This window comes from Colias croceus, chromosome 6, assembly GCF_905220415.1.
Source record: "Colias croceus chromosome 6, ilColCroc2.1".
In the NCBI taxonomy this organism is placed as follows: Eukaryota; Metazoa; Arthropoda; class Insecta; order Lepidoptera; family Pieridae; genus Colias; species Colias croceus.
The window spans coordinates 2,988,368-3,015,776 of record NC_059542.1 but is presented as its reverse complement, the minus strand read 5'-3'; the positions used below and the strand labels follow the sequence as shown (position 1 = coordinate 3,015,776).

Genomic DNA, 27,409 nt, shown 5'->3' with positions numbered 1-27,409 from the left:
AAGAATCTAGTAATTCATTGATAACCCTCACTATCGAGGAATACGATGCTTGGGGTCAAACGATACTTTACAACACAGTTGACAACCGTTCAAATGCTGATGATTAGGGACCTATTCTAATACTTTCTTTCTTAATATTTGTAATGTGGATTCTGTATTAAAAACAAATGATTTCGAGAACAAGGCTCTTGGTGGGCTTTTATTGACTACATCTTGAAGGCTCCATCACTCTATGGCTGGATTGCTGGCATCATACCCAAGTCGTCAATATCATACTTTCCCAAATAAATAAAGCATGATTTATTACTCTCTTTTGTCCGTGGCTTAATCGTAAATTATTAATCGTGTATAGACTAAATGGCAGACTTTAATGATTAATCTATGAGTAGGTATACCTGTGTGTCTATGCCAAAATTCAACCAGTTATCGATCACTAGAAATAGGTACTCACTGAGCTAACATTAGAGAAATCTACATTAAAAAAATGCAATAATCTGAAATTAAGCATAGCACTCTATTGTCGATTATTCTTGAATTTTATACAAAAACATCGATTATACATAATCAAAACAATTAAGAAATTATAATTTAAGCAAAAATAGAATATAAGTAGGTATGAGAAAAAACTTCTACAAGAAGATGACAATCCTATGCAAATATATTATATATATTAATTTATTACCGACGATTTTTCTACTATAATAAGTCAAGCTCTAAGAAATATCAATCTGTATGTGTTACCTTATAAAATGCGTATAGCCATAAAAAGAAGCTAGAACTGAATAATTTATAAATTATATGTCTATTGATAGTCAAGGATTACATTTTTTATCCAATAATTGTTGGATTATTCACTCTAAAATGTTCTTTAATTAATCTACTCAATCAAATAGTTCTCCAGGTTTTTTTTTATAAGAATGACAATAACAGGTTCTTAGGTATAATTTTAGATCGTTAATATTTATAAAATTGATTACAATTATAAAATAGAACACATAAAACGATGTGGTAGACCTTAGGGAAAAATTAAAGAATAGCAATATCAAGTGAACAAAGTATATAATATACCTAAGCATAGAATTATTTTAAGAATATTACATAAAAGTTACAGTATCATTAGAGAAGGGCCACAAAAGTCCTTTTTTATTTTTCTGAACTTTCGAATAAATTATATTTTACCAGCTACTTCAAACAACTTCCCATATTAATTAAGAACTTATTTTACAATCCTGGAAATCCAAAATTCGGTCATATTTAGAAAAAAAAAAAAACGAATTAAGTGTCGTACGACAATATCAAGCGAAACCATATCGAACACTTTGAGAATACACGCTTATTGAGTCAAGCATAGCTGTTAATATATATTGTGTTGATCCGATGTAACTTCAGTCATCAAGCAACCTGGGTTCTGAACACTTCATCATGCTTTTCAAAGTATTCCTTGTGGCCTTTTTGGCAGTCGGTAAGTTTAATATATTTATAAATGATATAGGAAAACAGAGGAAAAATAACAAAAAAAAACTGTGTAAAAGTTTGCGATAAAAATTGTTCCTATTTAGTAAATATATTGGCCTTAATAATGTGCTTTACTGAAAAAAAAAATCGTTTGAAAAGTGGAAAGCGCTTATTTAAGTATTTTTTTTTTTCATAAATGTAGCTTAAACTTAAATGTTACCCTGCTTCTAAATTGTTGTATGTATGTTGTATTCATTAATAATATTAATTCGTTAATAAACAATTTTTTATTCGGATTTTAATTGTCGACCTAGAGCCCAAACGTAATGTTTTAAATTACCTACATACCTATAAAACAAATGCGCCTAAGTATAAGTAGATATTTTTATTTTTTACACATGGGTCATTTTAAATTAAGTGTGCCTACTATAAGGTATTGAAATAATATCGATTATCAATATGTAGTATTAAAGATCTCGTTCATGATTGTGTAAAACTTTATTTGTTGTTTATAATGAAAAGCTCCGTCCGAGCTTAGATAACTTTATAACCTACATATTTGTTTTTAAATCGTCAGTTGGTAGCGACTTTTACATGTTTATTTTAAATTAATCGTTTATAGTTGAATACAAATTGCAGCCATGAATTAAAATATCGTCTATTATCGTCAAGCTACAATACTAATTATTTAAACAATTTAACAAGACGTAAAAATATTTTTGAAAGAGTTGCCTATTGAAAGCTCTATAAAAAGCCCCATTGAAAATGATGCTAGAAATAGTAACAGAGTAGCTAGGTATATCCTGGTCGGTTCCTAGTGTGAATTCCGTTTGCATTGACAACATTAATGTCAGTCTGGGTCACAGATCGTCATAATATGGTGCAAGTCCCCTTCTTCCTGTGCAAGCCATTTACCAATTTACTTCGTCGCTACGTTCGCTTAGAACATTCTGCTATTTGGCTTGTTTCTGTGTTGATACTATCACATTGTGTCGAATTATAGAAGATCGTAGTTAGATATTAAATAGTTTTATCGAAGCCATAATCGTTATAAAATTAATCTAAAATTCATTTAAATATGTAAATATTTCTTACTTTATTTCCGAGTGATGCAACTGAAAGAAAAATGCAGTTAGATTATAAGTAAAATGCTAATATGTATGTCCAAACTCTTAATTCCTAGTTTGATTATTATTTATACCATACGATACCTATAGGTTAGGTTACACGGGTGACCTATAGATTAATTAGATATACTTACTTAGTTATAAAGGGGTAACGATTCGTACTACTCGTTACACTAATGACATTTATTAAGTGTAACAATCAATGCTCAAACAATGGTTAATCTTTAATAATTGTAACATTAGTTTGTGGGTTGCTAATGTAGTGCATGGATAATCGAAGTATTGTTTACGCTCCTATATTGTTATTAAGGTGATAAATGATATAATATATAAGTTCATAATGATCTTGTTTATACAAATCTGACAAATACAGAGAAATGTTTATTTGCTTAACGAGTAATTTTATGTTTAGATTAGATAGTTAGGGTTAAAAGGTTACTGAAGCAGATGTTTATACTTTAAATACTTAATACAAGTTTATATTGCTTAATATTTTTAATCTCTGTTGTTATTATATAAAGGTGATAACAACGATGTCGTTCCTATAATTATAATATCAAATATGTTAATCTCTACACGGTTTGAAAAAATTAAATAAACGCTACGAGATTAGAATAGAAGATTCTTGCGTTTTGAGAACGTCTCCGTTAAAATAGCGTAATGTTGCTATTTTATATTTTTTTGAAAATAACATAAACCTTATTGAAACCAACAGGAGTCCTCGGTGAGTACAAGCTCAGCGAAGACCAGCGTCAGAAAATTAAGGATGCTATAAAGGACACCTGCACCAAAAACGGCGCCGCTGATAAAATCGACCAGGCTGAGGTAAGATTAAGATAGATAAAGATATTAGCACAAATATATTGTTGTAAAACGTTAGATAGATCTATATTACACTCCTCCATCCCTGGGAGCCGGATCTATGCAAATTATCCCAACTATTAATGATGCGAACAAATTTACGGTCAACGTTATTTTTACTTCGGCTTTTAGCAATACTATACCTAATAGTGCCGTTTGTAGCATTTTCCTATACCTACATAAAAAAAACTAGTACCGAAAGGTCATCTGATGCTAAGTAAATATAAATACAAGTCAATTAAATCGCATGTTTATAAATTAAACTGACTTAAATTATCCATTTCCAGAACTCAATCAAGAACTTCGTCGACTGCGTCAAGACTCTGTTCAACTTTGATACTCTCAAAAACGAAATCGAAGCAGCTAAACCTAACGGTGCCCTCGATGAGGTCTTCAAGAAGTAAGTAGATAATAGAATAATAGAATCAAAATTTACAGGGATGTAAAATCATAATAATGTTGACGTAATATTAGATATTTTTTAAACAACGTTAGAAATAAATATAAAAAATGTATATGTACTTAAAAAATTATGCATGTACTTTCTTTAAATAGCCATGATGTCTTAATGCAGTATTAAATAAATAATAATAAATAAAAATACTTTATTGTACACACAGAAGTTCACAGAAAGACAATAAAAAAAAAGTATTATTTTCAATGTGGAAAAATAATAGCGCTGTAGGTCATCAAGCTCCATCACTATAGTATGGGAATACTACAAATAAAACCTACTGCTTTGTCAAACCCTACAAGTTGTCAATTTCTTGTACATTTGATGCAATTAACTTCACAAATAAAGGTACTGCGCCAAATCGCCCGAGCTGAAGACTTGCATACACACGCTCACGGAGGGCGTGTCCCCTTGCCTGCCCGTCAGCATTCGCGACAACATCAACTCCGGCAAGAACGCCAGCGACCAGCTGATCGACTTCGTGTGCTACAAGGATGGAGACAGGATTGCTTGTACGTATTGCCACAGATTTGTTGTTTATGTTATGAAAATTGATACATTTGTGTTGGAAATAGGGTTATTGGAAGGATTAAAGATCAACACCAAGACATCAATTAAGTCAGGTTGTAATTCAACAAATTAAAGTTCAAATCTAACACGAAAAAAAAGACGGGTTGCACTCCGGGATTGCCGGCAGAAGTGAAAACTTGATTATTAACGTTAAGCATGTTTGATATCCATCCGTCTTACGCTTTTTCGATCAGGGTCACGTGTCCTGACGCGAGTTTAAGATTTTATACACATTAAAGTGCTCGATGCCGCTAAAGAAGTTTTCACTTCAAAAATACCAAAATGAAAACCTCCATTTTTTGAAGTCGGCTGAATAAGAAAACGAAGATTATGGTATAAAATTATTACATAGCAATTACAGGCAACATTCTAAAATCTTTTACATTATCTATCATTACAGTGTTCATCGCCGAGGGAGGTCCCGAGTGCTTCCAAGAGAAGAGCAACTCTCTCCGTGAATGCGCCAACAAGGCTCGCGAGGGCATCACCGACATTGACTCCGTAAAAGCCCTTTCTATTGATGTACGTTTTTCTTGTACCTAATAATTAATTAAATATTTGATTCTTTGGTACACACTAATATATTTTGCTCTACACGTAAAAATTGCTTGTTATCGCAATTTGGTTGGATATAATGTGGCAATCGCTGCGAACTGCGATATACTATTTTCTAGAATACAAATAGATTATTTTCACCGGATACCACGCGCAAACGCTACGAGCACAAGCAGTTATGAAACAAATATTTATTTCTTTTACAAGCCCAAATAAGATGTCTCTTTCCTCATTTACGCGAGCGATACCTTTATAAGTTAAAAAAGGTCCTTACATATATATTTTGGTACGCTAATGTCCTTATCGTGATATTAACCTACTGTTTATTTTAGGAGAAATGCGCCAAATTCGACGATCTGACCTCTTGTGTGGTCAAAGCCCTTGAGGAATGCTCCACACCCACCCCTGGTAACATGGCTGAATCACTCATGAGATACATCAGGAAAGGAACTCCATGCAAGGTAACAAATACATAATGTATAATAAATACATAAATTATTGTAATCATCTGTGTAATTAATAGGTACATTGTTGTAGTCTAGACGGCATTCCAGTCTGTATGTCTATTTTATATTAAACATTTATTTTTTAACATGTAGATTGTACACTAATATGCTAAAGTAGTTACTTTTATTATATTGTTTTTAAATAAATACAATTATGATTCATATCTTTCTCTCACGATGAGGGAATAGGTAAAATAATATCTCAAATTAAAATCTATCTCTCTTTCATATTATATTCCAGCTTTGTTTGAATTAATTTACTTTTGTATTTATTCAAAAATTGTGTTTTTGTTTCAGGCAAACTAAACTCACCCATCGTGAAAAGACTGTCATTTAAGTGCCATTCAAATTTCGTATAAAACAATAAACGCACCATTTTTCTGTAACTACTTGTTTCATTATACCTTATTATTTGTAAGACGGATTTAATTCCTTGTTACATAACGATTTATTTAGTAAAAATAGGCGAACCTGAAATACATAATATTACTAGCTTACCGCCCGCGGCTTCGCCCGCTTTCTCTAAAACGATTTGAAATTTAAACTATCCTATCTCTCAAGTTGGATCGAACTGCACATGGTGTGCGAATTTTATTATAATCGGTTATGTGGTTTAGGAGTCCATTGAAGACAAACATTGTGACACGAGATTTATATATATTAAGATTTTAGTGATGTACATATTACGATACATGGTTTTGCCGATACGATACCGACGGCTTAGTAGAAAAATAAATAGTGAAATATTCATAAAAGTTACCAACATTAATTAACAGAGACTCAACTGTAAATCGTATTTTTTTTTAAATAAAAATGCTAAATCAAAAGACAAGAAAAACATCTCTGAAAATAAAGGTATTTTATATCGGTAGAGCATCACAGGGAGGAAGGAACAAGGAAATAAATAAAACGAAAATGCATTACAAAAATTATACTTTAATGCAACACCAAATTATCACAAATAATTAAAAGCTAAAACCGCTTCGTTATGACACCAATTCAGTGCTTTATGATAAATTTAAACAATACAAGGTTGTCGCAAAATATAGGAAATTTACAAAATAGGTTCCAATTTTTTGAATGAGTATGAGATATAAGAAAATATACAATTTTTTGTCATAAAAATATATGCCTAACTTAACAATTATAGAATAACACCCGTGTACCTATACGAAGAACAAAGTAATTTGCATAAAAGAAATGCACTGAACTTGAGCTGCCATACATTAACATGAAAATAAACAAAATAAGTGACAACCCTATAATTAGACTTCACTTCACAAGATGTAAAAACTTTTGTCAATATAAAATAAATAAATAAAATAAAAATTCTTTATTGACATAATTAGATATAGATATAGAATATAGAATTATTTTTTATAACATATTGCCATGTTAATTAAAATTCTTTTTTAGAACATCATAACTAGACATCGGATTATATGCATTTGCATATTTGCATATGCAAATGCATAAAACTCTCTAATTACGGCGTTAGTGCATATTTTATCCTTTTTCCCCAATCGTGCATATTTCGTGCATAAATCTTTAAGTAGCGGGAGTTTTGATTGGTCGACTAACCTTTATTAGCCAATCAGAACGCTCAGCGAGTAAACAAACCCTATTTTGATTTTTGGCATGGTAAATTAATGGCAAAAAATTACAAAATGGGCTCCATTTTAAGTAAATTTTGAGCCATTCAAAATAGGGCTAGATTACCCTTTTGGGGCTAAAAACGTAAAACACGGGTTGAATTCCAAAAAAGGGCTAGATTTAGCCCGGAAAGGGTTAAGGTGGCAACACTGGGCTCGCGGGTGACAAACGTCACAAATTTGCGCTCAAAAATTTGGTTAAAATGCTTAATTGTATATTGGCACAAAAACTATACTCAATTTCAAGAAAATTTCAATGTTTTTGTACAATCTTTGATTTAAATATATAAAAATAATAAAGGTTTTTTTGATTTATATGTGCATATTTTAGGCATATCAGTCGTTTTTAGTGCATATTTCGGCCTTTTTTAGTGCATATTTGCATGCATATTTTGGCATTTTGTTAGTGCATATAATCCGATGTCTAATCATAACATAAAAATAACTTTTTTTTCATTGAATACACACTTTAAAATTGCTTTATTTGCTATATTCATCCGTCTAAAATAGGGCTGTCACATGCATGTCACAAGCTGCCATTAAAATCTAAACACGAACCTTAAAACTGAAATTATTCACAACATCAATTTTACAACCAAGTGGTAACAAAACTTATACCATAAACATCGAAAACAGCATGAAATTTAAAAAAACAGATATCGTATCAGAAATAAAACAAAAAAATAGTGCATACAACGATAAAATCACATTTTAAAATGGTAATTACGCATGACTTCACATCTCTAAAACGTACTACACAATGGCTACTCTTTACTCTATGGAAAAAATGGCGTTTTAAACACAGGTACAAACCGTATCACGTCTATGGTCTATGAAAATAGATAAACATGGACAAATCCTTAACCTAATGCTGGAAGCGATAGTTTGGCAACACGTTGGCGATATGGTTCACTAGAGGATATGTAACTTTTGGCGAAGCTCTAGGAATCTAGAAAGTATTGGAAAAGCGACATTGTCTATGGTCCATTCTCTTGGAAATAATAGATGGAATAAAGACATTTCATATGAAGTTCCGTACATTTTAGAATTTATTAACGGACATGATAGTTCATGTTTCAGCATTGTGGAATAGTTTTCGGGTCTTTGAACGATCGAAAAAAAAAATATAATTATTGTTATGTATTATACGACTTAAAAATTAGTTATGACAGTATGGATAAAAAAGACTAATAATTAATTGGAATGTTTAAAGTTGCTATAAAGGAATGCCCAGTAGATGTCGCTTTTCCAACACCACGTTATCACTAATTACAAAAATACTGTAACATTTTAAAGCCGTCTCGCTCAGGGTTTAAGCTTCTGTTAAAGCACTCTTATACTCTATAAATATTTTCTTAAAGGTAACAAGTCCGTTATATGGAATGTGTTATTTAATAGTAAAATGTTGGAAATTGATTACTAAATCCCAAACGTTAAACTATCAGACCTGTATTAAAACATATGGTAGATCTGACATATTGATAAAAAAAAAATTATTCCACTAAAACTATGTTTATTAAAAGAGCTGAAAAACGAAATAACTTTAAATTATACATACATTGTTGGATTTAAAATACTGTCAATAGAAAGAGAGAAACTGAGAATCAATATTCTTCTGAAAAGTTCACTGCAATAATAAAGTCAGGTACATCAGATCTACCATATTTCAACGAATTACGTAATAATACTTTAGCTTAACATTAAGATCGTTGTTCATCTGTATTTAGGTCGAATTGGCTTCTATTGTCACTTTTGCGCGCAGCATTAATAAAGCCCAAACTAATAATTACAGTATCGAAATAACGGGGCTCAATATCGAATGTCATGGAAGAAATAGTCGTGTTTTTTGGCTTAGAATAAAGCTGCAACGGCTAACGCGCCCAAAGCTAAGCTACTGACGGTTAGACCCTTGGCTGAGTTGGCTTTCTTGCCTTCCACCTGTAAAAGTAATACATGTATTTTAATTTAATTCAAGCGCCCAACAGAAGGTGACAAAACATTTTCTGTAACTGTTTTAAAAACAAACAAACACAAAAAAATTACAGTAAAAAAACACGCACACAAAAATAAAACAAAGTAAATAATTAATTGACAAGCAATAACAGACTGCATTTAACTATACATGACCAAATTATGACTATAAAATGCTCGCTTACTCATTTCCCTAACTGATCAAGTCTATGTCAAGTTTCTATGAGTATAGTCGACCGTATTATACTTGAAATAGGAAACCCAGATGATCTGGACACTATTACATAAAAAGCACACACGGATTCCCCAAGAAAAAAAAACCACAAACAAAGCATAGACAATAGAACATCAAAGAGCTCCCAAACACTAACGCGGAAATGTCAGAAACTTACTTTTGTAGTTCTCTTGTTACCCTCCTTTTGTTGGTTGTAAAAGAAAAGAAAAATATGTTAAAGAATATTTCACATAGTAAATTTACATCATGTTTTTTATTTATTGTTATCTATACAAGACATAATTATGGAAGAAAATTTAGAAGGGCTCATTTCCAAAAACAATTCTACTAATTTTATTCATAATCTATACTAGCACATTCTATTATACAATACAATAATTCTAATCCTTGATATTTTTCAATTAAATTTGATTAACGTTTCACAACAAAATCATCTATTAGTAAAAAAAATGAAATAAAAATAGTTGAAGACCCATCCCAGGGCTAATCTACTTATTTTTATAAAAATCAACTGTTTAAGAATAGAAATAGGGGATAAAAGTTTTTGATCGTGGTTTTGTAGATAATAAATAATAACTTACCGCCATATCCTTGCAAGGTGTGCCTTTGAGTACGAACTTGAAGAGAGACTCCACAATATTAGCCGATGTGGGCGCTGAGCATGTCTCCAACGTTGTGACCACGCACTTTTGGAGCTCCGTAAATTGCTTGCATTCCTTTTCCTGAAAGATAATTGTATTTGTATGTGTACTTTAAATTAATCTATACTAATATTATAAAGCTGAAGAGTTTGTTTGAACGCGCTAATCTCGAGAACTACTGGTCCGATTTGAAAAATTATTTCGGTGTTAGATAGCTCATTTATCAAGGAACACTATAGGATATAATAATCACGCTACGACCAACAGCAGAGGACGTGGGTGAAATCGCGCGGAGCGGCTAGTATTACATATTTTTAAACCCCTTTTTTCAACGAGACTTTCGAATTTAGGTAGTATTCAAGCACATTACCTTTCATTATTTTAGATCAATAGTAATTTACGGGAAAATATTTAACCATATTCATCTGAATCTTAAGTATCATTTTATTTCAATTTCAAACCCCAACATAATATAAAAACTAACTTCATAATACTACAATCGAAGTATAACTTTAACAATCTGTACTAATTCCACACTTAATTTAGTACTGCTAAGTCGCCGTAGCACCCCGAACGTTATCAAATACATACAATCATTTGCTTTTATCCTACACTAGCTGTTCCCCGCGGTTTCACCCGCATTGCTCCGCTCCTGTTGGTCGTAGCGTGATGATATATAGCCTATAACCTTCCTCGATAAATGGGCTATCTAACACCGAAAGAATTTTTCAAATCGGACCAGTAGTTCCCGAGATTAGCGCGTTCAAACAAACAAACAAACAAACTCTTCAGCTTTATAATATTAGTATAGATTGGACCTTACCTTTTACATATCAAAATTAGTACGCGATTATCGAATTTCAAGTGTTCTAAAAATAAACCTCATTCATTTACAAGAACATTTACGTTATCACGATAAGTGTGAACATGATCGTTATAATCACAATTTTATATAGTTGTGAAATAATGGATCACGATTATTTTATTATAATGGCCATCAACTGAACGCTCTATCTAATACACTCATTAACCTAATACGACTATGTCCTTTATTAATGCGAAAGTCTAATTACATATTATAAATAAATTTAACTTATAAATATATCGCATTGGATCAGGTATAAGTTTTTCATTTCTTAAAATACCTTTTATACTCAAACATACTATCAAAGCAACGAGCATTTCTAAATACATATTTTCTACAACTTTTCTAGATTTTTCTTTGGCTACACAACATAAAATTATTCTTGTAACACGATTTATGTAAAACACCAACAGATGTGAGCCTGATAAATAATTGAACGGCATTTAAATATTTATTACATAAAGGTCACTTGAAAAAATTTCTCATAAAAAATTTCATCTGTGTGTTAGTCTACCGCCATGACTTACCCACCCTCGAAATAATACCGCTATAATGGGCCCTCTTCACAATGGAGATTTAGGCCAATGTCGATGATCGGCCATCATTGTAGATGTTTATTCATAATCGCCATAATGGCGACAAACATTGACGATCATTTGTTGAGCCAACGCTGCCCATTGTGAAGAGGGCCTATAATACATCATGGTAACCCCCTGATGTTTTTGAGTGAACTAGTAAGAAACATACATCCAATATCCAAACATCCTAACAAACTTTCGCATTTAAAATACCACCAGTAAAAATAACATACCCCAAACACGATCATAGGAATGTTATCAGCAGTTATGGATCCCGCGTTGAAGTTGAAACTAGATCCCATGGTGGTGTTGAAGCATTGCTGGATCTCGTCCTGTTTCTCTTGGATGCATTCTGGACCATTCTCTGAGATGAACACTGAAAAATATATGGCATTGAATTAAAACATGACTTAAGGAAAATTGTGGTGTTTGGGCAATGGAAGAAGTACTTCTTAAGCCCGATAGGTGCCTGATGATAAGTCAATCATATTTTTCATATATTTGTATTTTAAAATCTAAGGGTGAATATCCCATTACGCAAATTACAAGAAGACTCTAAAAAAAGAACTAGGATAAATGGAATCCTAGAGTGTTTCTTAGCCTATAATTTACAGATATTTCAAGTATGCAAAGAAAAACACGTTATTTACACCTGAATACTTATCTCAATAGACTGCGATGTTAATTACCATAAACCATAGTCCATACATTTTTTATTATAATTAGTTTCCGGAATGACATGGAAACATAGTATCTAGCAGTAAACAGGATATGAATTGCCTATTGACTACTTAACTCCTAAAAAAACATTAATAACACAAATACGGTGATAAGGGTTACTTTTTTCTAGACAATTAACTTAGTGACACAGTTACAATACGCAAAAATGTCACACTCCAAAAAATGCAACAACAGAAAATTTCTATGTTGCTGTTGTACAAAAAATGCATATTTTCACAAAGACTGTAGCCACTCCAGCTCTTTTATTTCAGAAGTAATTTGTTTAAATAAAGGCACTAGAAAACTTACCTGGGTCTCTGAAATAAAGTTTATAATGAGGCCACGAAAACGTGTGTCAAAACAAAAAAGTGCAACACTTTATAATATATAACCCAAATGTTTCTTATTATAATGATGATTACCATTTCATAAAGTTAAATGTTTTTACTCCCCTTGCGATTAAAGTTAATGATCCCATAAGAAATGTTGAATATTATTATCAATGGCCGCTGCATGAGACGCTTTTGATAAGTAGTTAGTAAATAAATATCGTAAAAGATGCTTCCCAAATTGTTTTTATAATAAGGAGTATTACACAATTTTCTTACACTCAAACTAATTTTAGACAAATAATTTATTCCTATTTGCTTCCTATTTTTTTGGTAGATGCCAAATACACATGTAAAAGAAATTATAAATACCTTTTCTTTTATTTTCCGAGTGAATAAATTCTACTGATAGTGAGTACTAGTAGTAACTAGTAAGTAAGAATATATTGACACTAAAGGTTGAAAGGGTACGGGTAAGTACTATTGAAAATCCATAAAACTATATTTAGATGACCGCAACCAGGTCAAGTATCCTAATAGTGAGTTTTCACGAATGTCGTATTGTATTGATCTATAATGAATAATCTATATAGACAATACATCGACTTTTTACATCCATACTATATTATATAATATTATAAATGCGATAACTCTGTCTGTCTGTTACTCAATCACGCCAATTTCCAATTGCCAATCAGTGAACCAATTTTCATGAAATTTTATGGATTATGGAGATATTTTGATACCCGAGAAAGGACATAGGCTACTTTTTATCCCGGGAAAATTACGCAATCTCTTCTTTTATTGTGCGGGCGAAGCTCGGGGCGGAAACCTAGTACGCAATACACAAGTATTCGGTAAACAAACGTCTATATAAAAACTTACTAGTACATATCGCTAATTATATACCGTTTAGTAAATATGTTTTTATGTATATCGGAAATTAAAAATTATAGATTAACAGATACGAAGCGTTAAAATGAAATGATATAATATAAGTGTAACCTAGACATAAATTAAAGTTGATATTGATGGAAAAAATACTAACACACCACTCTACCCTGTTGTTTCATTTTAAATCCCTTTATATATAACAAAACTTTATAAATACATACATTTATCCCCCATAAGTTATATCATACCCATAGTATATCAAAATATAGCCCCCACTCAATTTTACCTATAACTTGCTCTCGCATCCTCTTTTGCATGTATACTGTAACGTGCAAAAAAACGATTTAGTGCTAAAGTCCAGAGGCCAGCAAATTTATTCAATATTCTTATAACCTTCATTGAAATACTTGAGAAAACCGATATTTTAAAGTCTACAGAGAGACTCTTAACCAATAATATTATAGTTTTTGCTTTACTTCGGTTTCCATTCTTTCAAAAGGAAAATCAATTCGAGTATTGGCATTGTTCCTTGACGCTTATTGTTTGATAATTTTTCGATATTCTATTCGCAATTGACGATACTTATTTTGAAGTGTACAATTAAATTCGTGATTGCTAAATGCATGACACCTATATTACCTATATTGTCGCTGTTGAATCTGCTATTTGCCGAATATCTGCTATTAAAGAAATGACGTTGAACGTCAACTTGATGTTTAAATTCAACAACTTGACGAGTTGTCCTTTAGTCATTCAATTAAATGTCGTCATTCAAGGAACGTGCCAGTCATTCAATTAAATAGCATATTTAACCAGATGACTGCGATATAAAGATAACAAAAAATCGTGTTTTATATTATCTGTGTACATAAAAAAACATTTGTTCAACTCACAAGCAATCCTATCGCCCTCCTTAAAGCAGATGAACTCAGCGAGTTGCTCAGTAATATTGTGCACCGTCTTGATGTTCCCGCGCTCCTCCTCAGAGAGGCAAGGCTGGATCGCGTCCGTCATGTTGCGGAAACAGCCCTTGAAGTCGGGGGTTTTGTCGCAGTACCTGGGAATTTAATTCAATGATTTGTTTATTAATAAATTAAATCATTTATTTTAACAAATCATTCCAACCACTAAAGGAAAACGTACAGAGTATACTTACTTCCCGTGAACACAGAACCTTGTAACGATACAATGTCATACCATAGATAAAGGGAAAATTATGAAAAGCATAAATTTAAAGTTACAACAGATGAAAAAAACTGGGCTATACCTACGGAACCTTCGGTGCGCGAGTCCGACTTGCACTTGGCCAGTTTTATAGATAGTTAAAAAAGGTCGTGTTCTATCGATAAATTGCAAACATTAAACTATTGTATCGTGTTAGTTAGGATGCAAATTGATTGTTAAGAGTGGAGGAAGATTACGAGGAAAACAGCACTAAGTATCTCGGGTATCGATAAAGTTAGATTACATTATAGATATAAATAAATATTAAATACCTTTTAAACACTTCGTCCACTTGACCATTGGGTTTTGCATTTTCGATTTCTTCTTGCAATTTTGTAGGATCTACTAAGGCTGACACGCACTTGGAGAAATCTTTGAATGCTGCCTGTAAAGAAAAACATTATTCATTATTAGGTAAGTAATATTTATATATTTATTTAGTAAAGCTATATTTTTGGGCAGATATTCTTAATCAAAGAGAGAAAACAGAAGAGACTATTATTGCCGGTTCGCTTTTCTCTATAAAACTGCTATACGACATTAACTTCTACATTTGATAATACAGAGATAGTCATAAAATAACCTTATTTAAGTAAATGTTTGAATTAAGGTAATATGTTTGTTTTTTTTTTTTTCTAACAATGCATGTTGAATAAATATTTCATCTTGATACGTAGTTAGGTGACGTAGAAAAAATAAATAGTAAGATTTTCACAAAAGATTTAAAATAATATAATGGCATAGATGATGATGATGACCTTTGAACCTCTAGATAAAAATTACTACAATATTATGCTTTATAAGGATCCCTTTGATCTGATGAAACTCGAAACTTCACTGGTCGTTTACCTTCTAACTATGCAAATAAAATACGTAAATGTATTAAAATTTTAAACAAGTTTTAGAAATATTCTAAAACTTGTTTGAATCTCAAAACTTTTTGAAATCTATTATAAATGTTTATTGTTGAAAAAAAAACGAGTCTGCATATTAATATTGTTCGAACATGTCAGATAAGTAATTTCACATGTGTACCTAGGTATTAATTGATGATATAGGTAATGTTATTATTTACTCTCATAGGTTATTCATTACACCTAAATGTATTACAACTACAAATAAACAAAAAAAAATATTTATTTCTTAAAACGGCTCGTAACTGGTTAATTTTAGTCCTAATAAGTTGCGAATGTAACTTAATTAGAAATAATGTTAAATAACAAGTTAGATACGGTTGTTTTAAAAACCGGTTTGTTCACGTGACGGAAAAACTGTTATTAATCAGATCGTAACTTCATGTTTCTGATGCTATGTGTATACTAGCTTATATCCGCGACTTTGTCCGGTTTCAATGGGAATTACAGTATGCAATGCGAAGTGAGAAGTAAGAACGCGAGCGGAACCGGGGCGTGCGGCTACAGTTTATAGGTGCGATAATGTCGACTAAACAATATTTTAGTTTTAACGTTAATTGTAATGCATACCTCATAAGATTTTTTGTGTAAACGATTAGAAAAAAACTGAAAAGAGAACTTTCAAGGCATGCTTGGGATAAACCGCCGATGACCTAGTATAAAAAAATACATTTATTAATACTGATTTTTCTACATATCAATCTTCTGTTATATTTTTATAGCTGCTGACAATTCAAGCCGTAGTTGGCTAAATAGGATACAAGGAATTTGATACTCAAGATCGTCCGGAATATTATATGCCAATGAACTCAAATTAAAATAGTATAGGTCACAAGGGCACATTGGTTAATTTTATACGTACGTAGATAATACTTGTCACTTGTAAATTGTAGTACGCTAGTTGACCTGTGCCCTTCGCTGGGCGTCAATATTTTATCGATATTTTGAACAACTACGCTCCATACAAACTTTCCCTAAGGAGGTAGAAAGGTACTTGCATATGAGGATCGTTAATAATTTTACATGATTCAAACAATTCGAATAAAAAAAAAAAACAAAGTTATCGCTTATTTACATAAACGAGAGAAACCGCCTAATCCCATCATGCAAATGTACCGGATAAAACAATTAACAACCGTGATATTTCCATAAAACCACAAATGTTTTTTACATAAAAACACCATAAATTATAGCAGTATTTATACATTGTGGTTAAAGACTAAGGTCTCATTGTAATTTGTACCTCACTCTTATTATAAGTACCTACTTTGGAGGCCACTTCAAGATTGTTTTCAAGTGACTGTTATTTAAAAACAAGAGGGTTTGTTCTTTATGGTTCTTAAAACCATAAATATTTCAACATGGGATATCGGCAATTGCCCACTTAAAACAAATTCAACATTCATTTTTTCGACTTCCAAAACTTAATATCAGCTTTAGTGTGGCTTTTGTTTAGAACACTTAAAGCAAAGAAAATAGATATTACGACACCTAAAGTGTTATAAATTGCAGGAGGTATATCTAAGTGTTTAAAGTATATTGTAACAACTGCAGTGAAAAAATATAAAAAAACTTAGAGCTATTTTTTTTTAATTATAGGTATTTCAATGTAAACTAATTACGAGGCAAAATGTCCATAAAATTTCTCGGTTTTCCTCGTCATGACAATTAATTTATCATTATAATATAGATATTATAGATGTCGTTACGATAATTTTATTATTGTACAAGTCTCGTATTGTGAAAGATAAGAACATAATAAAAGGGAAATATAGTAAAACTCTGTAAAGACGATTTGGTATTATTAGAAGCTATTTAGATAATAATTCAATTAGGAATACACAACATTAAGCTACGTTGATATCGAGTAGATGTTCTCACGATCATTATAATATATTTAACAATAAATAATATCTTTGCATCTTTACTTCAGCGATAAGACATAGGTAGTTAGTTACAGCTATCAAATGTACCTATGAATTTACTTCATTTGAGTAAAAATTGGAAGCGCCAATTGAAAAGGAGCAAAAGCATTACGTTTCTTGTAAAAATCAAAAAACAATCACATAAACATAATTATTCCATAGATAACAATAAAAGGTACTCTTTGGACCTTGTCAAAAATTTTAATAAGATGTAGTTCTGCTAAACAAAAAAAGATTGGCTAAACGACTAGCCTTCACCTTGAAGATTAGGCCCGTATTGCAATATCTTCGTGATATCTTTTTTTACTTAATATATGAGGAGTTTGTTTGTTTGCTGGTCCAATTTAAAAATTATTTCAGTGGTAAATATTAATGGTAGGTACAAGAGTAGGTAGGATATTTGTCGAGGGAAGAGAGGCTGGTTCTAAATCGTCACGTAAGGAATCAGCCACAGGTATCAAAACGAAATTATACCAATGCATATCGTTACATAAGTCGAAACAAATACGTAGTATGTAGCAATTGTTATATAAGTACATAATATTATATTCATTGTCATCATTATATTCATTCCTGAATACCTATTACAGGTATTCAAACAAAAATAGCAGTGCATAACGTTACGTAAGTGAAATACCTAGGTACTAGGTATGTAGTAATATCATTCAAGAGCTCACGAAACTACCCCTTTGTAGCCATTACGGTATTGTCTTTAGGCATTTGGCTGATATTCACAAATTCACAATAGACGACTCTGAGCTGCATGTAGAAGTACACATACATAATATATTCAAGTTTCCGTGAACTACACGGAAGATGTGAATATTCAAAGGTTAAATCTAAATTCTAATGGGCATAGGTATTTGTTTAAATTATTATTATCTATGCACACTTATGTCGAAAAGATTTTTATAATACGAAATTGTTCTTTTGTTTATTTATTTTTCTAGTAAATCCGGATGTACTCTGACATTGCTGGAATGATTATGATGGAACCTTTACATCTTCCAGTAAAGGTTCCATGTTAAGAGGAAAAACTGTAGCTGCATTATCTTGGAAAAACAATTAGGGTTATTCGCGAAACTCCCATTCATCGAGGACGAAGTCACGGTCATGACCTAGTTTCATATACCTAATATCTATTAAGAGCAAGTATATACATGAGTTAATTGTTCCTATATTTTTAAAACTGAAAATATTATGGCATTTCTATTGAAGTGTGTAACTAACGCAGTAGTACAAAATTGAACAAATAAATAGGTACGTGCATTTTAACAAAGTAGCATTATTTTTTATTTGGCCTTAATTGTTCTAAATCATGTTTAAATCATAATAATTACTGAATAATTTGGCGTCGATATCGTTTTAATCTTATCTGAAATCCGTTAATGAAGTAATCTTGGATGGCATTGGTTCATGTATCGATGTGTATCGATAAATTTGAAATCAAATTTCATATACGAGCTTGATAGGGTAAAATTCCACAGAGGAAAGAAGTGCAATCAAATTATATTAACTTAAATAAATTCAAAAACTTGTTATTTTTGTATACAATGGTGACAAAAACCTCATTTCAATGATTTTACTCAAGTATTTAAATTTTTTTGCCCATCCGAGGTCTCGATGTACATGTAAAATTATATTATGACGTTAGTAACTCGTTATGTTTTATCCTACCACTTTAAATAATATGCAAGGAAACATATTTATTATTTATTCATCTTTCATGCAAAAAGGACTGATAAGATCGGGATAAAATTTGTCATACAAAATATAGTCTCATAGACACTTCAAAATTAGCCTGATTAATGCGGATATCAAGAAGCTTATATCTAGTACACTGTAGATTGCACTATGACCATTAACTTGTAACAAGAAAATATGACCTAGAATGACGTCAGTCATGTTTTTTGTCTCTTTCTGTTGAGTGACCACGCTGGTTTGTAAATTCAGGATTTTTCAAAATAGAAAAAACTAAAAATCATGGTCTATAAATAATAACGACATAGGTATATTTTTAACAGTATTTATATTATAATATTATGGTCATACTTTATAGGTACATACAATTTTAATTGGTATAGAATGATAGTTTTAAATAACTTTTGGCTACAAAGCTTGGATATGAACCGATATACAGCATTAACATCCTTTGTAAATAGAGGAAAGTTGTGTTTTGCATCAGATGCTGTTTACCAAATTGCAAGCTACTCAGATCTTCTTTTTAAACGCGTTGCTTCGACTGGTCAATTTCAAGCCAAAATCATCAAAGAAAAACTGTTTAGCGGCCTTGCACTAATTTCAGCTAACTTTACAAAGTTTATTTTTCAAAAGGTATTTTTTTCTGGGTCGTAATCCTCAGTAACCTTGATGGGCACATATATTTCTTTTTATTTTACTTTTTGGAAAGCTGAAATACGTAAAACAAAAAATATAAGGTAAGTTAAAAAAGTATAAATTTCAATGTAAAAACGAACAATCTTATAACTACATCTGAGTGCAATACCGATGTCGTGTGTTGTTTCATTACTAGTAACAATCTTTAAAATGGTGTTCTAAATTTTCATCATAATATAGTTATTACAATATATTCTCCTCGCTTTCCATAAAAACTCGTCATCATGGTTACCTTACTTGTTAAATTTGTTTATTGAAAACTTGTTGAAAATGATAAAGTATTGGGGAAATAACAAATTTAACATGTCTGCTTACTAAAATGATGCTAAATTAGACAATTTTTGCCATTGAAATGATTCTAAACAGGTAAATGCAGGAGTATTGAGGAATATTGTAAATAACGTAAATATACACTTGCCTGTGAAATTCTATGCCAGAATTTGGTGTCCAAACACTTCTGCAATTTTGCACAATACAATGCATTCTTTATATTCGGATATAATAAGCTTCTTGGCGGATATTAAAAATAATTAAAATCCTTTCAGTCGTTCTTGAATAATAATATAAACTTTTTTCTTATTATAATAAGAAAAAAATAAATAATATATTTTTGGTAACATTTTTTACTGTCAATCTACTGACTAAAATTTAATAGTCTCGTAAACGGCGTACCTTCTTAAGTAACATGGAGTAGGTAGTTAAAGAATCTTGAGAATATATTATTGAGAATATAGAGGATACTTAGATATAATATATTATGTCAACATTCCTACTCGAAATATAATTATTTAAAACAATAAAAACTTATGATGGATTTAAAACTATTTTTTTAATTTAACAATAATATGTGTGTGAAACAAATGTGGCAATGGCCGTTTTAAATTGTATAGTCAATAAATGAAATCTTCACACTCTTTTATAATTTATTGTATGTAAATTTAATAAAACTCAAAAAACAACGATCCCGAATTCAATCAGCTTATTCATGTTGGGAATACCCATGACCATTGACCAGTCAGGGTGTTGTGAAATTTAAGAAACATTTTCAACCCCCTTTACCATTAATTAATGAATATAATTACAATCACCCTTTATAATTATTGTCAGTAGCATGAAAAACGAATATTCCCGATGTTTTGGAAGGCCTTGCAAAGGAGCAATAGATGCGTTAAGCTTTATATGAAAATGTTCCTATTTTGTATTAATTTTTTAACCGACTTCAAAAAAAAGGAGGAGGTTATCAATTCGGCCGGTATATTTTTTTTTTTTTTTTTTTATGTATGTACACCGATTACTCCGAGGTTTCTGAACCGATTTACGTGATTCTTTTTTTGTTCGATGCGGGATGGTGTCGAATTGGTCCCATAAAATTTTATTCGGATAGGCCCAGTAGTTTTTATTTTATGAGCATTTTTGTCTGTAGGTATTTGTAAATTTTGCAAGTGCAAGTTTGAAGTCGGTTGTTTTTAACGCAGTTATCACTTGTTGGATTAAAATTTTAAAGTAACATTATTACCACGCATACCATACATAAATGCCACACACGCCATCTTTCAATATCACCGAAGTCCACACGACATTATAAGAACGGAAGTGTCAACTTTAAAAACTATTAAAATACGCCAAACCAACTTAGCAACAAGGTCTCCGTATCAAATTTCCTCAGTACTTAACGAATCACTGCTCACATTCGGCAGTTAAGGGCAGATGGTCAAGGAAGTCACTCAAGGGTGTTAAACTGGTACGGTGACCCCATACGGTTCTTCACCCTTATGACTAACATATGGAGAAAATAAATTTGATGATACGTGTTCATTAAGTAATTTGCGAACTAATTCAACAAAAATCTAATATTCTAATATTTATATTATAAAGGCGAAAGTTTGTATGGATGTATGGATGTTTGTTACTCTTTCACATAAAAACTACTGAACCGATTACAATGAAATTTAGCACACATATAGAGGGTAACTTGGATTAACACATAGGATAGTTTTTATCCCGGAAATCCCACGGGAACGGGAACTATGCGGGTTTTCCTTTGCAAACGCGGGCGAAGCCGCGGGCGGAAATCTAGTAAATACATATGTATTTATAAGGCGTAAAAGACCAGATTTACAAATACATTCGAGAAACCTATTAAAAGTCCTACACAAAACTGAATGTAAGTGCTTATATTATGAAATCGATATACCTACGGAAAATTCCACACCTTCATCCCCAAATGTATTTCTTACGAAAATCATTTACTGGTACCTAATATTTATTTTAGAAAAATATATGGGATTACGCCGCGCATGTTTCTTAATAAAAAAAAGTTTATTGACATTTCCAAGTACAACGGTCTTAGATGTTTGACTGGCATATGCTAATTTAATATTAGCACATAGGTATTTACCGTTCTGTAGAAAACACATATGACATGTTTACAACAGCTGTGTATATATTATTATTGCATATAGATAATCTTAATGTTTTTAAAGAAAACAACGAACTAACTAGGTGTAATATGTTTATCATTTTTTAAATTGCACAAGGAAAACACTATATATGTATAAACATAAACATTCTTTATAAGACTGACCTTTCAGCAACATACGTTGAAAACCATAGAGAGATTATATCAATTTATTTAAGTCGGACAATTGAAGAATCAAAATTTTTTATTTTAAAGTCTAAAATAACTAAATAAAGTACCTATAACTAAAAATGTTCTTTCGCTCAGACCGTAGCTGTAGGTGACTAATATTATCATAATATTACCTATATGGACCAGACTGAAAATCAGCGCTGTTGCGTTCTTATTTCTTACGAGTCAAACAGCATCGCTTAGTTGTGAATTGTGATTGTGTAAGTTTTTCTAATATAAATATAAATATAAAAATGTAGGTATACATAGAAAAGAGTAAAATACACAATACACATTCACTCTTCACCAAAGCTAACTCAGAAACAAAGCTCATTTAACAATTAAGTATTTATTATTTCTTTAATTTATCATTTTGCTTACAACAAACGTATGAACAAAAGGTATTATTTTACAATGAACGAACCGTTAGTTAGGTAGTTATAAGAACAGGAACCTTCTTCAGAATACTTGTAATGTAAACATTGCCTAAGCAAAGCATTGAAGCATAACATTATATAACAACAATTTATAAATGTAACCTACATTTACCAAAAAATTTAAAACATTTACCACAAGACCTTCTTTGTTCGAAAGGTTTCTTTAAAATTTATATAGTTATAAATTTTAATCATAATTCATAGGTATAATCATATTATACTAGCGGTCCGCCCCGGCTTCGCACGTGGTACATATTTACGTTTTCTCTACATAAAAACCATCCTCGTACTTCAAGGAATATATTTAAAAATAGAATTATCGAAATTGGTTCAGCCGTTCTCGAGTTATGCGCTTACCAACACATTTTGCGATTCATTTTTATATTATAAGATTATTTATGTAGCTATTTTCTAATACATGCTGTCGACAACATAATTAATTAAATATTGCAATACGTATTATATGCAAAATGTATGCCTATTAAGCGTTATTTACTAAGGTGTCGATATACAATATCCTCCTTGTATTTTATTATATAATTTCTTGTATTAAATGTTGTAATTTTATATGTATAAGTATGATAAGTGATACCGTTATATTACACAAATCTAGACAACGAAACTAATTAAATCAATGTCTATATTCTAAAGCAGTATTATTTTAGGTGTAGCTTGGTTCTTTAACCCATTTAAGAGCGTCCGCGTCGTTTATCCATCAACTTACACATGACAATTAAAAAGAAAAACAATTAATACCCTCATAAAAACAACACGTTTCCAAAGTTCGTGATCGAAGAAAGAATTTTATCGCAATTTGCAACGAATTATAAATGATAAGGAGTTATTTCTACCTTTATATAATATGCACATCACCTGCATATATAGGTACTGTAGTGTAATTTTCCAATAAAGATCAGTCACCGGTCATCAAGCCTCCCCCTTAGTAAAATAATCTATACGAATATTATAAAGCTGAACAGTTTGAATGTTTTATTCAATTTGCTAATCTCAGGAACTACGGGTCCGATTTGCAAAAATCTTTCAGTGTTAGATAGTCCAATTATCGAGGGAGATTATACTAGGCTATGTGTACGCTTAGACTAACAGGAGCGAAACAATGCGCGGTTAAACCACAGCTAATGCTTCTATCTATACTAATATTATAAAGCTGAAGAGTTTGTTTGTTTGTTTGAACGCGCTAATCTCAAGAACTACTGGTCCGATTTGAAAAATTCTTTCGGTGTTGGATAGCCCATTTATCGAGGAAGGCTATAGGCTTATATCATCAAGAGCAACAGAAGCGGAGCCACGCGGGTGAAACCGCGGAGCACAGCTAGTAATAAATATTAAAAAAATATACGAACCAGATAGAAACAAAAATTGTTGTAGGCAATTTCGTATAGCAATAAATAATAATCACACTTCCGTTCATGAAATAACCGTTGATTCACGGTTCAAGGAATAGAGTAATATTACCTAATTGCATATTAGTTACGTATGAAATTTGATGCTATTTTTGTGTCTAGTTTTAAGTTTTAACCTGTACACACTACACAGTACACATATCTACTTACTATGAAAAGTCAAGTAATTATAGATGAGAGACTGAAAGAATCAATTCGACACAAATCTTTGTACTAAATGTAATAATATACTTATTGTCTAAAAATGTCTCTCTTTACAGGCTCCAGACTCTATCAATTTTCAAGGGATTATAACCGGCTAACTATCGAGTAATTTGGCTTTTCTTATTGGAAAAAAGTAACAAGTAGGTAGGGTAAAAAACTTGCGATAGAAGCCACGGTCAGCTTGTATAGGGATATTTTTTGTTATTTTTTCTTCAATTATTTTTTGGTGTAAAACAATGTGTAAAACACGATATTATTTTACAAATACAAATAGGGGTTTTATAATTTAATATTTCTAATTTAATATCAGAAAATCTTTCCAAAAATTCTTTAAAACTTTCAGTTCATAACTAAAGATTTTATTATGACTAAGCAAAAAAATTGTAAAAACCTTTCAATTCATATTAAATTGAATACCTACACTAATGTTTATAAAGTCTGTATTAATTCAGTTATAATAATATCTTTGCGATTGCCGCCTTGCCGATATTTTCGTAATAATGACAACAAAGAATTGTTTTCTTTGCAATTTGAACTTCCGGTGGATTTATCATTCCATTGTTTCATTTATTAAATTATAATTTACATTAATAACAATGTTTTGGACATAATTCAAGGCATGAATAATTTGATATAGACAATTCATTTACAATTATTTTAATGCTTGTTTTAATTATTTCTCTGTCTATTATGAAAAATATTAATAATGATGAGAAATCATTTCTCAGATATTAGATACCTAAGGCAACAGAAGATTGTTTACAATATTAACTACTTTTAAGTGACTGGAGCTGTACACAATTTTTTAAGGTTTATAAAATAACTTTGTTATAAATGATTAACTCTTTCACTCAAAATATGTATTGGTTTCTTTGATTAATAAGCATAATGCCTGTTTATAGGTAATCTAAACCTTTCTGTAAATTTGTGACAGAAATTGCCACATATTGAGCATTTTGAACCCAAAAATCAAACTCAATTGCCACAATCTACACCAAGAAATTGGCATTAAATACTATAAAACATAAAAGCACTTACTTCAGCATTGTCATACGCGCCCGGCCCACCATTCTTATCACACTTCTCCTTGAAGACTTCAGTTGACTTGTTCCTGATAGCCTCAATCTGGGCCTGGTCAACTTTCCCCTGGAGTTCTGGAGGCAGGGAGTTGATGGCATCGGCTATTGAGGGCTCCGTGGACTGACATTGTGCGAGACCTGAATGAAATCATTACTCATAATATATTATGAGTATTATGATTATTAGTATTAACGGGGACTGCCGCAGTAAAGCTATTGCATGCTATGCCTTCAAGCCACACCTCCGAGCCCGTCGGAGTGGGGAGCGTGAGGTTTTTTCGTTACGGAATTTCTCGATTCGGTCCCCGCGCTCAAGGCCCGCGATAGAAGCTATGCAATAGCTTAAAATAATATGGAAATAGATTGGTTATTATTTAAATAGTAGTAGTTTTAGCTTGATTTATAGGAAATTACAGCAAATCCTTACAATTAACAATGTTATTAAGGAATATATTCATTTAAATCAACAAAATAATTTAAAGCAAGAATATATTGTGTGAAAAATGGTGGCCTAATAATCTAATTATTATTTAACTACTCTACTGTGATAGTATGAGAATGTCATAATCTGAATAAGATTATTATAGATAGTCTCTGGACTAAACAATAATTAAAATTTATTGGAAAAAGCTTTAGTTTCTTATGTAGTAACTTTTTATTAAAAACAATCAAGTGTTGAAATGCAATAATTCAAATATTTTAAATGTATAAAAATTAATCTAAGTGAGTAGGTATATTAAAATTTATAAACTGAATAAGTACAGTAAGTTCATTTCATCTTTTTTAACAAATATCTGTTCAAGAATTTTGAGAATATTGAGCTATACAGATTTACAAATAGGATTTTTATCAATCATTTTAAATTAAAAAGAAAATATTCTTACCGATAATAACAGCAAACGTGAAGTATTGTAGATACATTTTCGTATAACGACTCTTTAATTACGTAAAAACGAAATATAATACTCAAACACACGAAATTAGTTATTACGAACCAACCGGTTTCACAACTTCATATATCTAATTCAATATTCAATGATGATAGCTTCGCGTCGAAATTGCCCGAGCAATGAACGTTAATCACAATCTAAAACACAATTTCTACGTCCACCGGAACTTGTAACTCCAACTCGAATGTTGACTTCACAGTTCACTGTTCACAGTTGACTTGTGTCTAGTTGACACTTGACAGCTACAGCTTGACACTTTGAGTCTTGACAGTTGAGAGGCCACAACCCGTAGACAGAGAAACTCCACAACCCAACCACTGAACCACAGAACAGTAAGAACATAATAGAAGTGCTATAATGTCATAATTAGTATGAAAACCAGTGTCGCCAAACCCACACATTTAAACCGATAGTTATACAGTACACTACAAGTAAACTATGCCTTTGATTGGACAGCTTAATTTGAGTAAAAACTGACTTAGGTTATAAATTCAGCATTTCAATATGTACCATAACAAACCAAGTTACGGTTTATTTTAGTATAACATCCCTAGGTATATTAGCTGTTTTGTTTCTCTTTGCTCAGAAATTCCAAATTCGAAAACATTCAGCTATTCCACAACAGAGGGCGTTGGTTTTCAATACATATAACTTTGAACCTCAACACATAAAGATAAGGTTGAAATTTGTGTCACTCTAAGTTAATGACATTAACTTGACATTAACCTGATGCTATGCTCTAAGGGATGTCAGCCTTGTTATCGATAATTCACAAATAAATATATTTTTGTGCATTTTTTTTTCTTTCTATTA

General features: G+C 31.2%; 2 protein-coding genes across 3 annotated transcripts; one reads left to right on the top strand and one right to left on the bottom strand.

Annotated features, from left to right (window-relative positions):
* Positions 1 to 1,384: 1,384 nt before the first annotated feature.
* On the top strand, positions 1,385 to 5,914 carry LOC123692817 (27 kDa hemolymph protein-like). Its single transcript, XM_045637611.1, has 7 exons — positions 1,385 to 1,462; positions 3,298 to 3,407; positions 3,731 to 3,843; positions 4,246 to 4,409; positions 4,868 to 4,989; positions 5,355 to 5,483; positions 5,826 to 5,914. Exons 1-7 carry the CDS (start codon positions 1,423 to 1,425, stop codon positions 5,832 to 5,834), a joined length of 687 nt encoding a protein of 228 aa, XP_045493567.1. The 5' UTR covers positions 1,385 to 1,422; the 3' UTR covers positions 5,835 to 5,914.
* Positions 5,915 to 8,838: 2,924 nt separating this feature from the next.
* LOC123692501 (27 kDa glycoprotein-like) lies at positions 8,839 to 26,782 on the bottom strand. 2 transcript variants are annotated; one of them, XM_045637257.1, is made up of 8 exons: positions 26,531 to 26,782; positions 25,606 to 25,784; positions 14,910 to 15,022; positions 14,307 to 14,470; positions 11,704 to 11,846; positions 9,968 to 10,108; positions 9,544 to 9,567; positions 8,839 to 9,118 (listed from the first exon to the last, which is right to left on the bottom strand). In XM_045637257.1, the coding sequence occupies exons 1-8, from the start codon at positions 26,565 to 26,567 to the stop codon at positions 9,032 to 9,034; spliced, it is 888 nt and encodes a 295-aa protein (XP_045493213.1). In that variant the 5' UTR covers positions 26,568 to 26,782; the 3' UTR covers positions 8,839 to 9,031. The 2 variants fall into 2 exon arrangements, with proteins under 2 accessions (XP_045493213.1, XP_045493214.1); XM_045637258.1 differs by lacking the exon at positions 9,544 to 9,567.
* Positions 26,783 to 27,409: the final 627 nt, after the last annotated feature.

Bases quoted from the DNA above. Each gene is read 5' to 3' on its own strand.
- LOC123692817 (XM_045637611.1), top strand. From the start codon at position 1,423: ATGCTTTTCAAAGTATTCCTTGTGGCCTTTTTGGCAGTCG. The intron at 3,844-4,245 runs GTAAGTAGATAA...TCACAAATAAAG, and splicing joins CTCGATGAGGTCTTCAAGAA to GTACTGCGCCAAATCGCCCG. The intron at 4,410-4,867 runs GTACGTATTGCC...CTATCATTACAG, and splicing joins GGATGGAGACAGGATTGCTT to TGTTCATCGCCGAGGGAGGT.
- LOC123692501 (XM_045637257.1), bottom strand. From the start codon at position 26,567: ATGTATCTACAATACTTCACGTTTGCTGTTATTATCG. The intron at 15,023-25,605 runs GTAAGTGCTTTT...TTTTCTTTACAG, and splicing joins GCGCGTATGACAATGCTGAA to GCAGCATTCAAAGATTTCTC. The intron at 14,471-14,909 runs GTATTTAATATT...TTAAATTCCCAG, and splicing joins GTGGACGAAGTGTTTAAAAG to GTACTGCGACAAAACCCCCG.